We start from the raw sequence: 13757 nt of genomic DNA on the forward strand, positions 1-13757 counted from the left end.
AGATGCCAATTCTGGATCTGATTCCGACAATCCGAATGCACCCTATCTAACTATGACAAAACTACAAATTGCCAAGCTTTTAAAGAAACTACAAACACACCAAGCTTTGAGGACAAGTCTTTTGTTTTAAAAAAAAACCCCTGAAGATTACTCTGTCACAAGCGCGTTGGAAACAAATTCGTTTTAATTTAAAACACTCCCTAAACATCTCTTTGCAATCCTGTCCATGGCAAAAGAGATTCATCGCGCCAACCAGTGTATAAGAAAGCAAAAATAGATTAGACCAGAACCCTGATCAATGGGATTTGATTGTTCAGGAAAAAAAATCTCATTCGAAGCAAGTGCAACATCAATCCCAGCTTACCTAGCAAAAAATAAATTATACTGGCTAAGCTTACATTCTTCTTCTCCATTCTTACTCCCTTTATTAAAGAGGAAAAAAAACAGCCCCAGAAGTAAAAGCAACATGTCAAGTATGCCTGTGATACAAAAGAAAGCAAGAATACTTGAAAATCACCAGTCTGTAAGTTGCTTGGCTCCCTCAGTTGGATGGCAAAGGACCAGATACTAGTTCAGATAAACATAAACCTTTATAATGTCGAGACTTTGTCACTGGCTCTTGGACAGCAATGCAAGAGTAACAAGATCAAGGTTTTGATCATTGAAATTTGGAGCGGAATTACTGTCCTAAGTTTGTGATTTTTTCCGCATAACACGATGAGATTCCTTATCCTCTTAGAACTTTCCTTCTAAGAAATAACCGGCATTCGAACATCGAGACTTCTTTCCCACTTGCGTATAAGTTACAGTAGAGGATCCAGAGAACATTGCCTGATTAACCCGACTTAGCTGTGCTTTTCCCCCCAGGAAAATATTTGAAAGTTAAAAAAAAAAATCAGTAAAAAATTCAACAGAGCCAAAGATGTGGTAGGGTCTGAGAAAAGGGGGGAAAGTTGTGATAGATTGGAACCTATCCAATCTTCTAAGATAGTCACTTCCATTTCAAGAGAGTGTTTTTCATTTATTTTACTGGAAATGGAAGTACAATAGTAGCGAAAACTGGATACCAAACAACGGATGAGAGATCATGAGGAGAAGACGATGAAGACATGGGCTGGTTGGTTTGGTGCTGAAAAGAATGAGAAAATTTTGGGGTTAGGCATACCAGGTATTGTTTTCAACTTTTCAATGAGTTCAAGGGGGCAAAAAGCAACGACATCCATGAGAGGAAAAGACAGAAGTCTTTTTAGGCAAGATAATAATCTAAGGCCATGTTTGGCGACCATGAGTTTTTTTCATGGAATATTCGGTCACCCAATGATGAGAAAGGTGAGAAAGGGAGAGACCAGAGAGGGACTGAGTGAGGAGAGCATGAGAAAATACTGAAAAACAAGGGAAAAAAATACTTTAGTCAAAATCCGATTAAAATTTTCCCAGTTTCTTAGTCTCTTCTCATCCTCGCCTAACTCATGCCCTCTCAAGTCTCTCCTTCTCCCACTCTCCCTACTCCTTTCTCACAATTTGAAAAACTAATATTCTCCGGAAAAAAATATTCATGATTGCCAAACATGGCCTAAGGCTAGTTTTTTCATCTGAAGTTTTGTGGCATTAGAAGAGAAGTGAGGTAGTGATTATAACTACTAATGTAAGGGATACTAGAGAGATTTTCATTTTTTTCTCAACAGTGAATCTTACAGAATTCCAACTTCTCATCAGAAGCCCTCTGTAAGTGCCGAAACTCGACCAGCCAACATCGGAGGCAATGCGGAAACAGCAGCCTGAATTTCCTGATAAAGCCAGTAGCTATATGATCAAGACCTGAATTATGATTATGAAAATATTAACTAGACCCAAGAAAAAAAGAAATATAAATTTTTAAGAACTGCCAAAAACTTACATAAAAAGAACTGCCAAAAACTTACATCCGACTGGTAGCGAGCAGAAAAGTGGATTAGAACAATGGCTTTGTTTTCAAACCTGTCTGCATAATTAACTATCTGCAAAGATAATCACAGGTATAGAAAAAAGAACAGATAATTAGAAGCCCAGTGGATATTAAAATTATATGAAATACATATTTATAGAGCATAAAAAGGGTTTCATGATCTGCTTCAGAAAGGACCTCGGACAAATGGGTATGGCCATAGTCTCTTGCGTGCCCCACAGTCACTGCATTGTCAACAAATGTGCTCTGCATGAGAAGAAAAAAAATATAAAAGGTTCGGTATAGCTCAGGGATTAATAGGGAAGTAGCTGATGTGGAGCTCACACAACCCATTCACCACAGTTGTGTTATCAATTATCAGAGTAACTAAGCACGCAAACCCAAAACATGCACCGAGATTTGGATGGAGAATACCATAGTTAAATGGGACTTTCACGAGTCCCTTGACAGCCAAGATAGATACGCACACACATACATATGGATCTCAACTAAGGAGATGAGGCCACCATGCATTACAACCGGTCCAAATCCCATGCCAAACAGAGATCAAGGCTGCAGTATCTGAGAGCTTTGTCTGGTCATAAAGAATACCTTCTTTATCACCTATGAAAAAGGGTCCAAGATCATCTGATCAAAGCAAAGTGGGACCAATAGCAATGGATGGACCTGTGGTGCCCGACCAAATCAACAGTCATGATCTCCTGCCACAAGGCTTAGGCCATAGCCATTGGATGGTAACTTCCCCATAAGACTTATAACTATACTATTACTTTGACTACTAACCAGTGATTAGCCTCCAAGTTGTGGCAAACACATGCACAATAGAAATATGAGGAACACTTTTGGAACAGTAGTCATCCAATTAGATTTGGTAAGCATTTGCCTATTTCCACAAGTATAGACATGGCAACTGACGAGTCTATTGATCTGCAATAGTGAGATGTAGATATCGTTTAGACATGGTGAGGCACTATTTGTTTTTCATAATATTGTGTTGTTCTAGTCAGTTCCATTCATTCATTTTCTATCCTTTACTTTTCCATTCATCTAGAATAGTGAAATGCTGTTCTAGATACCTTTAGATGTGGTAAGACGCTGTGTTCTATTCTTTTCTATCATATTGTGTTGTTCACTTGTTCAAGTCATTTCCATTCATTTGTCTTCTATCCTTTAGATTTCCATTCGTCTAGAACAGTGAGACCTTGTTCTAGATAATCTTTAGATGTTGTGAATGTACTATTGAAGTCTGGAAAGTACAAGTTATCTACAGTCATCATAACATATTTCTAAAATTCAAAAGAAATAAAAACCTACAGAGATGATCATTCAAAAAATAAAAATAAAAAACTTACAGAGATCGCAACATGAGCCAAGCTTCGTAGAAACTATAAGCAGAGAAATAATAATGCATGAAGAACAAATATAGAAGATCACCTCCATTACAAGAATCCTTGCTCTTAAAACATCAGCATTATTTGGGTCAATAATGAAATCAGACATAGTATCTCCCGTAAAAGCAATCTCAGGGGCTGTCACCGTGTCAGTAATCTGCCAATATGCGGATCTAATTCAAAGCTAGACACAGAAAAGATAATATGAAATATGCATAACTAACAGATTAAAACAAACCCCATTTTTTTTTAAAAATCCTTTTTTAGCATGTTCCTATGAAGTGTCTATCGAGACAGACCTCCACACCTGATAACCTCAAGTTCTTGATCTCATTTCCAGATAGGCCAACATACTCCTGCTTAAGTTTCTGTTTTACAGAATAAACAATATAGCCCTGGCATAGATTTGGAGAAGTTAGAAAAAGTTTGCAATGAGCAAAAGAGTTCTTTAATGGGAACATTTCACTGAAAACTAGTTTATACGCACATACGAACATATAGACAGGAATTTAAATGTCGGGTTCGGTATTGGTTTCGGCCGCCTTTTGGTGGAAATTTCGACCGAAATCATGTAAAACCCTGATAAAAAATTCATTTTTTTAATTCCACTCAAATGTATCAAATTTCGGTGGAAATTTTTTATTTTGTAAATAATGGTGAAAAATAAATTTTGGAATTTCAGGAAAATTTCTGCGAAATCCTGTATTTTTTCGATTCAATGTACTTTCGGTTACAGTCCAAACCAACACCGAAATATTTCGGCCCAAATTTCGGATTTCAGACAAAATTTAAAATTATGCATATGTTTGTAAGAGGCTCACAAGTCACAACCTCCCCTATCATTACCTGACTTGGTATGCAATGGTAAGTTCTGAATGTTCTCACTTTAAGGTCCTTCCTTAAATGAAACTCTTCTCCTGCAAAGATAAAGCTATAGAAATTCAAATCCAAACGCTGGATTCCAATATAATACTTCTGTCACAACTAACAATTGGATAGAGAAGATAGGACTTTACCCACATTCAGTCCAATAAGATTGTGCTTTAATTCTGATTGATCCATTGCTCTGTGTACCTCAAATAGCTTTTCGACATTTTCTTTTATAGCTATTGGAACAAAAATAGTAGGGGGTTTCATGCTGTACAAGCCTCGAGTGGCAACATACATGGGAAGTCCTCCCTGAAATCAACAGAGAAGCATTTAGACAATAATTAGTAGTACAGCAATGATAAGAAATGTGATAGTTCTATCAAACAGCAAGCTCTAGTCTGCCATTCAAAAAAAACAAAAACAAAACAAAACAAAGGTAACAAAACAGCAAACAGATGCAAGAATAGAAGTCTGTCTCAAAAAAAATCCACCGTTGAACGTCTTTTTTTTTATGACATAGGGAATCCCCAACCCATTTTTAGTGTGGGACTAATCCATATGGACGCATTGGTATTCCACTAGTGATATCATGTTTTTTGTTGTCTTACATAAAATAAATAAATATTACAACATATAATATAAGATGAATGACCTAGTGTGAATCATTTGTGCCGTACTACAATGCAAATCATTCAAATCAACACATGGATGGCTGCAGAGTCAGTCTAATTATAACATGGAAAATCATACTGGTCAAATGAGCCATCTGATCAGTGGCCTGCAAAAAGGATAGTTATAAAATGGAAATTCATTTCCTGCCTTATGCATTCATTTGCAGCCCACTAATCACATGGCTAAGATCATCCGGTTAAAATTATTCTAAAAAAAAGTTATTCAAAAAAAAAAAAAAGAGATCATCCAGTCAAAACAAATTTTCAAGCAATGTCAACCAATGGGGTGATGCCTGCTGCGAGTCATTTGAGTGATTTGATTTTGACAAATCACTCTTCATTACATGGTATACCATAATATAATGAGAAAAGTGTTCCTGCGCTGCAGCGCAGGGGAGCTTCCCTGCGCTTTAGTGGCTTATAAAGCCTCCCATTGGTTCGTATATCGGGTCCACCTTTGCGGGTCCACAAAAAGTGACGAATGGGAGACTTTATAAGCCACTAAAGCGCAGGGAGCTCCCTGCGCTGCAGCACAGGAACACTTTCCTCTAATATAATACTAATTTAATAAAATAACCATAATAATGATGTCACACGAGAAGTAGATTATTTTATTCAATTAGTATTCGAATGATGTCGAAATCAAGGTAAACAGCATCCAAAATCTTGTTGCTTATTTTCCTCTTTTATTCAACCTGAAATGACATCCAAATCATTCTCTCCAATCGGATCTCTTCTCATTTTCTTTACAAGAATGATCAAGTGTATAAACTATATGAGGTAACTCAGTGTATCACCCCACATCCACCATCTATTTTGCCTTGAGATGAGACGGAACACCACTTCAACACTGAATTACCCACAATCCACAATATATTTTGCCTAGAGACGAGACATAACACCACATCAATATTTCCATGGGTTGTTCCAGCCGACAAGTTTTTGCAAAGTTTACACCAGTAGGAAGTCTCAAATCCAAAAAATAGACCAATCCAAAGAACATCTACAACCATTTGATTCACCAGGTATTTCTTCTATTCCTCCATCTTCTTCCTCTAACTTGCCCATTGATCTCCATAAAGAAAAAAGAACTTGTACTTGTCACACCCTATTAACCACTTTGTTTCATATAGTTCATTGTCTCCATTATTTTGAGCATGTCTTGCTTATGTTTCCTTTCTTTCTATTCCTACTAGGCTTGCAGAAAACCTTAGCTCATCCTAAGTGGAAAGATGCTATGGCTAAAATGGCAGCACTTGAAAAACAAAGAACTAGTAGTCTACTTGAATTACCTAGGGCAAAACATGCAGTAGGGTGCAAGTTGGTCTACACTGTGAAGTACAAATTAAATTGTGCAATTGATAGATATACAGCATGCCTTGTAGAAAAGGGAACCGGATATAATTGTCAGGAGACATTATCTCCTATTGTTTTGAATGATGGAGACATTATCTCTTATTGTGAAGCTAAACTCTGCAAGGATTCCTTTTGTGACTGTCATGCGTTCTTGGCCTTTGCATCAATTAGACATGAAGAATGCTTTTCTTCATAGAGATAATCAAGAGGGAGTATATATGCTTTACCTTGGAGTTCTTATCCTTTGGAGGAGCAAGGGAATGTGGGTAGACTCCAAACGGCCATTTATCGTTCGAAACCTTCACCAAAAGCATAGTTCAACTGACTTAGTATTACTCTTTCCCAGTTGGTTTTCAATGAAGTGCCTATGACCATTCATGTTTCATATTTTCATTAGGAGGACAACAGGCACTACTACTATTCTAATAGAATACTTGTGCATTGTTTTTGAAATCAAGCATCCAGGTTATCTTTCGATCAGCTAAGTGCTACTCTTTCTCAGTAGGGTTTTCAATGAAGTGCCTATAACCATTCAACTTTCATCTGGAAGATAACTACAACTACAGTTATTTTGATAATAAGTACAGATGACATTGTTCTCAGTGGGGATAGTTCAAAAGAAATTGCCAAAAACAATACTTGCACAATGTTTTTGATATCAAGGATTTAGGTTATATTAAGCACTTTCTTGGGATTGAATTTGCTTTTTCCAACCAAGGTTTTTTTTTTCCCTAAATGCAAGTATTGGATTTAGTCCTGCTCGGTGAAGCAACATGGTTCGTCTAAGACACGAACCCGTAAAGCCGGATTGGCATTTACCGCATTATCCCCTACGGCTACTAATAGAGTAATAGGACATGCTCCTCGGGGAGAGGAATGATCCGAAAACTTGCCCGTGCAGATGAAGAAGCAGACTCCGAAGATGAGTCTGAAGAAGAACAGACACCTAACCTAGAGTCAGAGCAATTTTCCAGCCAATAACCAGAAGGGCCAACCGACCTAGCATCGAAGGCCGACCAAGAAGTTGAGGACATATGAAAAGGAAATATAGGAAACAAGGAAAAGAAGACTTACTGTACTGCCAATCTAGATGGACTGCTCTGGGAGGACATGGATTATGTGCTGGCTGGAGCGAACTTGTGGGCTCGACAACCGGAGTGGAAGGACTGCACTACCAAAGGAAGAAGCAGGAGCTACTGAAGCCAAACTGGCGGAAAAGCAAAGGACTGAGCTAGTAAGACCGAGCTCTCTAGGCAGGCATCGGAAAGAACTGAAGACCTCATCCTTTAAATAGCCTTCCACCGCCCGAGCTAACGCAAACCAACGCCTTAGATCGTGACCTTTCCACTTCCCAAGCAGCGATCAGAGACATGTCATCACCGCAGTAGGCACTAGAGACATACTTGGATCACGAGAGGATATGTCGAAGTCCCGAGCTTGAAATCTCCCGCCAAGGTTTCCCACCAAGGGCAGGAGAGTAATTCGCAAGTTTCAGGACGGATCAGTGTAGGCCGAGCAGCTCAAATACATAAACCAAGCAGTTCGGCAAGATCAGGTTGGAAGAAAAAGCAAGCGGCTTGGCGTGATCAGGCAGGACGAATCAACCCAGGCTAAAAAATGAAACAGATCGGCATATCTAGCTCGGATCTCCTTAAATTCGAGTAGAAGGCAATGTCCAACCAACCCAGATCAAGATATCAAGCTCATCCAACTGATCTCTTATTAAGCAGGTGAAGATCCTAGCCGAATAAGAACGACTGCGTCAAGAAGCAAGTGACACAAATCCGGACCAACCTAAACGGTCCGAGGTGGATGAAGAACCTCAACCAACCTAGATGTTCCGAGGTGGAAGGAACCTTAACCGACTTAAACAGACCAAGGTAAAAGCAGATCCCAAATATGTTCCCAAGAAGCTTAAGGATAAACTTCCGCCCAAACTGCAAGAACTCGTCAGCTAATGGGTAGGAAATTCATCGACTGTCTGCTTGCCATGTCCACCTACGGGATTCGCCTTTGGCTTTCGTCTCGGTAGGTGTATTATTCTACATTTTCCCAAAAGAACATAAGCATTCATGATGGTGTGTGCTGCCTTCGATTGCCCACCGTTCGGCATTTGAACTAAGCTCTAAAGGAGGGAGGTGTTTTGTCATGCCCTATCCCTACAAGGGGAAACCAATTTACAAGATAGCTTGAGTCGCATCGATTTATTGATATATAATAAATAGGGCAGCTGTATCCAACAGACCTCCAATCAATCTCTACTAATTCTTCTCCTCCTTATCATTGTGCATTCCAGCCCTATCCCTCTTGCCTGCGCCGCTTACAGATTCAGTTGCAGGTAACTAAGACGTTTAGGGCGCGAAGCGCAAACCGCTCTTTGCATTCGCCCCTGAAGACAGCAGTACAACTTTCGGAATCTGTAGCTCCTACGGTAACTAGCTCCTTTCGTCACTGGTGACTGCCCTCCTCTTCTGTGACAGCTATTTCCTCGTCTGGGAAGTCCCCAGCAGCTACAGAGCGCGGGATAAAGGAACAACAGGATTACAACATTCGGATCAATCAGAATTCAAGAGCGCAGAGCCCTATTAGTAAGGTGAACTGACTCTTTCCGCTTCTGTCGGAAGAGGGGGAGATTGAAAACCAGAAAAATCTCGGATCAAGTTCAAAAAATTGAGGTGTTTGGTCCAAAAACAGACCTATATGGACCGATGTGCACGGTCCTGGTGCCAATGTCAACCTAACAAGAAAAACACCCCCGGAAACTGAGCTACTCTAGCCAAACTCTGCCGGTTAGAAACCTCCGCCAGAGCTACGAGACCCGAGATCAACAGAGTGTCGACCTACATTAGTCGACCTAAGAGAAGATCTTCATCGACTGTTTGCAGCCCGGAGAGCTGACCTAGATAAACCGAGGTGGGAGTCATTCGAAAAGAAATGATCCTGCCTTCACCCATGAGGAGACAGTTCACACTACAGTATCCGCCCTCAGATCAGTTCTACAAGAAGATTTCAAGGCCAATGGAATCATGGATGGAGATGTGCTTTACGGCTCGGACCAAGCCGAACAGACAGAGATGGGCGCCCACACCGACCTCTCTAGACCAAGACAAACGGTCCCCAACCACCGGAGAACTCCAGGTATCAACTGAAGGGAATTGCCCCAATCAATCGACCAGATCCAACCAAACAAAACTACTTCCTTTGCCCTAAACGACCCGAGGAAGTGGGGGGGGCGGTATGTTGGGCGTAAAATCTGGCATCCAATTGGAACCTCAGCACGTGGCACCTGGAGATTTAAAGGCTAGTAAGGGTAGAGGATAATTTCACAACCCTTCCAGAAACCCGAGAAACTACATTTGTCACAGCAGACAAACTCGAAAACCGAAACTCCGAGAAACCTGCCCAATTAGGAAAAAGTCCTAGAAAATCAACTTTCTTAAAGGGTTAAGGACTCTACTCTATAAAAGGGGGACCAAAATCCAAGGTACGTATCATGTCACACCAATCACTCTCAGAGCTCTCATCTTTTCATAGAGCTCAGCTCGTCGTGTCTGCCTTAGGCATTAGAGAGTCGCCCCGGAGTCCAGCTCCGGTCATCTTTCCAACGCCCTTCTGTGTTAGTGGGTCGCAGGTCATCTTCCCAGGGCCAGGTCAGCCCTGTTCACTTTCCGAGAGCCAATCTTATGAACCCAAATCGGTTCGCAGCATGATTGACCTTCTTAGAGGGAAGATGAGCCTCTTGACCCACTTTGAGGGAAGGGTCAGCCCTCCTTTGTGTGCAAAACACAATTTCTAAAATAAATTTCTTCATTAATTTGAAATAGACTACTTACATGTTATAGAAAACCTACCTGACCACTCACTCTAAAACTCCTACCCAAGCCAATCTAAATAAATCTTCATCTCTAAGACTCCTATCCATACCAAAAAAAAAAAAAAAAAACACTAGTGAGAATTTCACAAGGTATAAACAAATATAGACTAATTTATTCTACCCTAAGTGTGACCCATCTAGGCACGTAACAGCCAAGACAGATTTCAACGGCAACACCACAGATATGCAATTGCAGTGAACATCAAATTACACACAAAAAGAGAGAGAAAGAAAAATAAAAGCATGGGGATTGATAAAATTAAAGTAAGCATGGAGGAAAGGGTTTTATAGTGGATAAGAAACTGACAATGTGATCCATATGAGCGTGGGAGATGAAGAGAAAGTCCTGAGAGATGGCTCTCTGTGGGCATCTACCGATGTCGAAAGCCATCTTTAGAGTTGGGAACATGATGCAGGTCTCTTGACCGCCGATCGATAGCCCCTCCACTGGATAACCTTCCACCTTTAAACCCTTCTTTTTCTTCTTCTCGGAGGACTCTGCAGGGTTTGTCGATCCCATCACTTCTGTCTGTGTTCGGCTTTGGGCAAGTTTAGGTCGAGCACATGCGACCTTTTTAATCTCTCTCTCTCTCTCTCTCTAAGGTGGGCCCATTAGATGATTTATCTTCTAGAATGCATATTAACTACAATGTGAGATACAAGGTGGGGCCAGTAGATGATCCATAGTGCCTCTCGACTCTGCTGCTTGACAATGTGAGATCCAATGTCGATCCCATTGCATAAATCTATCTCCCAATTGCTACCAACTTCACCTTTAGGGGCTGTTTGGATACATTGATTTTAGAATCCATGTTTTAGTTTGAAAGCGGTGCAAATTTATGGATTTTACAATCCGTTATCTTGGATTTTAAGTAAGAAATTCAGGTTTTAGAAATCTCTCCCCATCGTGAGGATTTAAAAACCTGAAAACACGATACGATCTCCCACTCTCTCACTCGACAAAAAGAGGGGAGAGAAATCAAAAAACGACCGGAGGTCTCCTTCTTCTCTCATCTCCCATCCAGGATTTTGAGGAAATCTGAGATTTTAAAATATTGATATCCAAACGGCCCCTTAAGCAATGTGAGATTGAAGATGGGGCCAAATAGGAAGGGGTCATAGTTGTAAACCTGTAATCGTGCCTATACAAATTTATTTTTGAGTAATGCTAGGGAAACTGAGAGTAGGATCTAAGAGGGGACCGGACAAATTGATTCTAGCCACAACATCACAAGAGACGTTAGCCAGCCCTTAGTTCTAGGGAAATATCAGAAAGTAACTTTCCTTTTTTGGAACACATGGCATATTCTCATTGCAGGTCCCCTGTTAGGTGATACTCTCGGTCTCCATGTCATTTTCCATTAGACCCACTTATGGCATAGTCACGGTTCATTTACATCACTTATCAGTCAGATCATATTTAGAGTGTTCTTTGGATCCTACTTTTCCGTGTCTTGGTCACTATCTATTCCAAATCAGACCATCTCATCATAGTGTCTTTTTTTTATGGGTAAGCTAGGGTTAGCCGGACCCTTGCCAGTATATTAAATAAAGAAAGATGATACACTAGCATGAACAAGATCGCTACTGCTGCCCAATCCTTATACAATTTCCAAGGAAGATGGCCAAACAACCAGGGTCATGATACCCTTGAAGACAAGCTCAAAACAAGCAAGAGAAAAGAAAATACATGAGTTGGATTTGAGCAATTGGGGGGCTTGGGAAGCACGTGATCCCTGAAGCGTACATTAGTGAAGCCATGTTTACAGGTGCTCTATCTTCTGGCCAAACTTCCTTATTCTCTGTCTCTTCCTCAACTTCTGAACCTTTGGGGATTCTATTCTTCTCTCCCTCACTAGAGTGTCTTGGTAGGTCCTACGTACATTATTCACAATTAAGTTCTCAACAGAGGGCAAGGGCGAGTGCCAGGGGCGGAACCAGGAATTTACACTCGGGGGGCCGGAATAATTTACACTGTGCCTGCATTAGTCATTGGGGGGCCATGGCCATATCACTTGGAATTTCTGCACATATTAGTACTCATAAAAAGGGATTTTACAAGTCATAGGGGAGCTCAGGGCTGTGGCCCCACTCACGCTATATGTGCCTTCACCCCTGGCGAGCGCAAGGAGCAATGGTGAGGCATGAGGGTGCAATGGGTCGGGTACTTAGGGTCAGCAGTTAGAGAAAGGGGAGAAGAAGGTGTGACGGGAGACTTGAGAGAGATGAATGACAAAATAATAAAAATAGAAATATTTCAAAAAATGGATTAGGCTTATTTTTTGCATAAATACCCATGAATCAATACTTATATTTATAAAAATTTGGAGGGTATTTTCATAAAATAATATAAAAATTGGATTTAAGATTGTCCCATGGGGTTTCGTTAGTTTTACGGATCCATCGGAAATAATTTTGAATCAGGTGATAGGGAATCAAAATGTGTTCATTGATCATACAAATGTGAGAATTAAGAAGGAAGAGGTAGACCGGGCCAACATTAATTTGAAATAATTAAATAAAAAGAAGAAGAATTTTTTATATTAAGTCTAACTTTGTAATCTCAAAACCAAAGAACAACAAATGTAAAGAAGTTAGTTTGAGGGATATTTTGGAAGGGATTTGCTAGTCCATCACAGAAGGCATTTCGTAGATGATCTGTTGCATGTGGCAACAGCCACCTCATGAATGAAGACCAAACCTGCTGAATAGTGAGCATGGTGGAATATTTCCAGGATGTTAATGAACAAGACGTGCTTCTGTTTATGGACAATATCTTCCATTTCGTCCAAGTAGGATCATAAGTATCCACCTTGTTAGGTAGAATGCCTTGTGGGTTATCAACCTACCCTTAGTACAGAAATGGGTTCTTTACTCAGAAAATACCGGATTCCCACTTACACAAGCAAATTGTTGATAAAACTCCAAAATGGCATTTTCCCTTAACTCAATCTTTTTTTTTTTAAAAAATTCCTTCTTTCTTCTTGCTTATGAAGAGTTCGTCCATGCTATAGAGGAACAGATACTACGACAATCAAGGATTCAATTCTTCAAAAACATCATTAGAAACAAAGGAATGTGGTGGTTTTAAACATCGGATCGAAGCAAAGGATTTATTTTGTCATTTCTACGAATCAAATATTCTTCTTATGTTAACTGGATGAATTTCCAACTCGGGATCCAATCCCATAGAGTTGATAAGTCTTTCTCCTGTAAATTTTATGGGATATATTACATCCTAATAATACTGAATCGGATCAATATCATGAATAACAATATCTGATCTGACTTGAACGTATGGATATGTAAAATACAAGATTTCCAATCCTAGCAGGAAAAGAAGGGAAACGAATACTCAATTTAAAGTGAATAAACAGAATTCCATACTCGATCTCATAGATACATATAGAATTAGGTGGAAAGCCGTAATGGGTGCTAGCAAATCCCATTCTGGAAATTAAGTTTTAAAAGGATTCACGCTACCATGGTTTGATAATTGCACTAAATCAGCTCGTCAAGGTTTACTACAATCCCCAAAAGTTCCCAGAAACTAATTAAAAAAGAAAATACAAAGTGAGCTAGTGCAATTATAAAAAAAGGAAAATACTTTCAAGACGGATTCCAGTATGGGAAAAAAAGGACGGGAGTGA

The 13757-nt window shown here is 39.9% G+C and overlaps 1 protein-coding gene across 12 annotated transcripts; it reads right to left on the reverse strand.

Moving 5' to 3' along the window:
• Window positions 1-258: 258 nt before the first annotated feature.
• LOC143885142 (tRNase Z TRZ1-like) lies at window positions 259-10673 on the reverse strand. Of its 12 annotated transcripts, none has more exons than XR_013253151.1 (9): window positions 10415-10673; window positions 4353-4515; window positions 4183-4253; window positions 3636-3731; window positions 3380-3493; window positions 2123-2191; window positions 1923-1997; window positions 1657-1787; window positions 259-854 (listed from the first exon to the last, which is right to left on the reverse strand). XR_013253151.1 is itself a non-coding variant. In XM_077389159.1 (9 exons), the coding sequence occupies exons 1-8, from the start codon at window positions 10625-10627 to the stop codon at window positions 1713-1715; spliced, it is 876 nt and encodes a 291-aa protein (XP_077245274.1). In that variant the 5' UTR covers window positions 10628-10673; the 3' UTR covers window positions 259-831; window positions 1696-1712. The 12 variants fall into 12 exon arrangements, 6 of the variants coding, with proteins under 6 accessions (XP_077245274.1, XP_077245273.1, XP_077245272.1 ...); XR_013253150.1 differs by having other exon boundaries at window positions 259-873; XR_013253155.1 differs by having other exon boundaries at window positions 259-831; window positions 1696-1787; window positions 1898-1997.
• Window positions 10674-13757: the final 3084 nt, after the last annotated feature.

Source organism: Tasmannia lanceolata, unplaced genomic scaffold (genome assembly GCF_043159265.1).
Source record: "Tasmannia lanceolata isolate RefF3 unplaced genomic scaffold, GAP_Taslan_0.1 ptg000008l, whole genome shotgun sequence".
In the NCBI taxonomy this organism is placed as follows: domain Eukaryota; kingdom Viridiplantae; phylum Streptophyta; class Magnoliopsida; order Canellales; family Winteraceae; genus Tasmannia; species Tasmannia lanceolata.

Coding starts and splice junctions, on each gene's coding strand:
- LOC143885142 (XM_077389159.1), bottom strand. CDS start 10,627: ATGGGATCGACAAACCCTGCAGAGTCCTCCGAGAAGAAGAAAAAGAAG. Junction 4,516..10,414: donor ACGCTCATATGGATCACATT/GTCAGTTTCTTA, acceptor TGTTGATTTCAG/GGAGGACTTCCCATGTATGT. Junction 1,788..1,922: donor CTGCTCGCTACCAGTCGGAT/GTAAGTTTTTGG, acceptor TGGCTTTATCAG/GAAATTCAGGCTGCTGTTTC.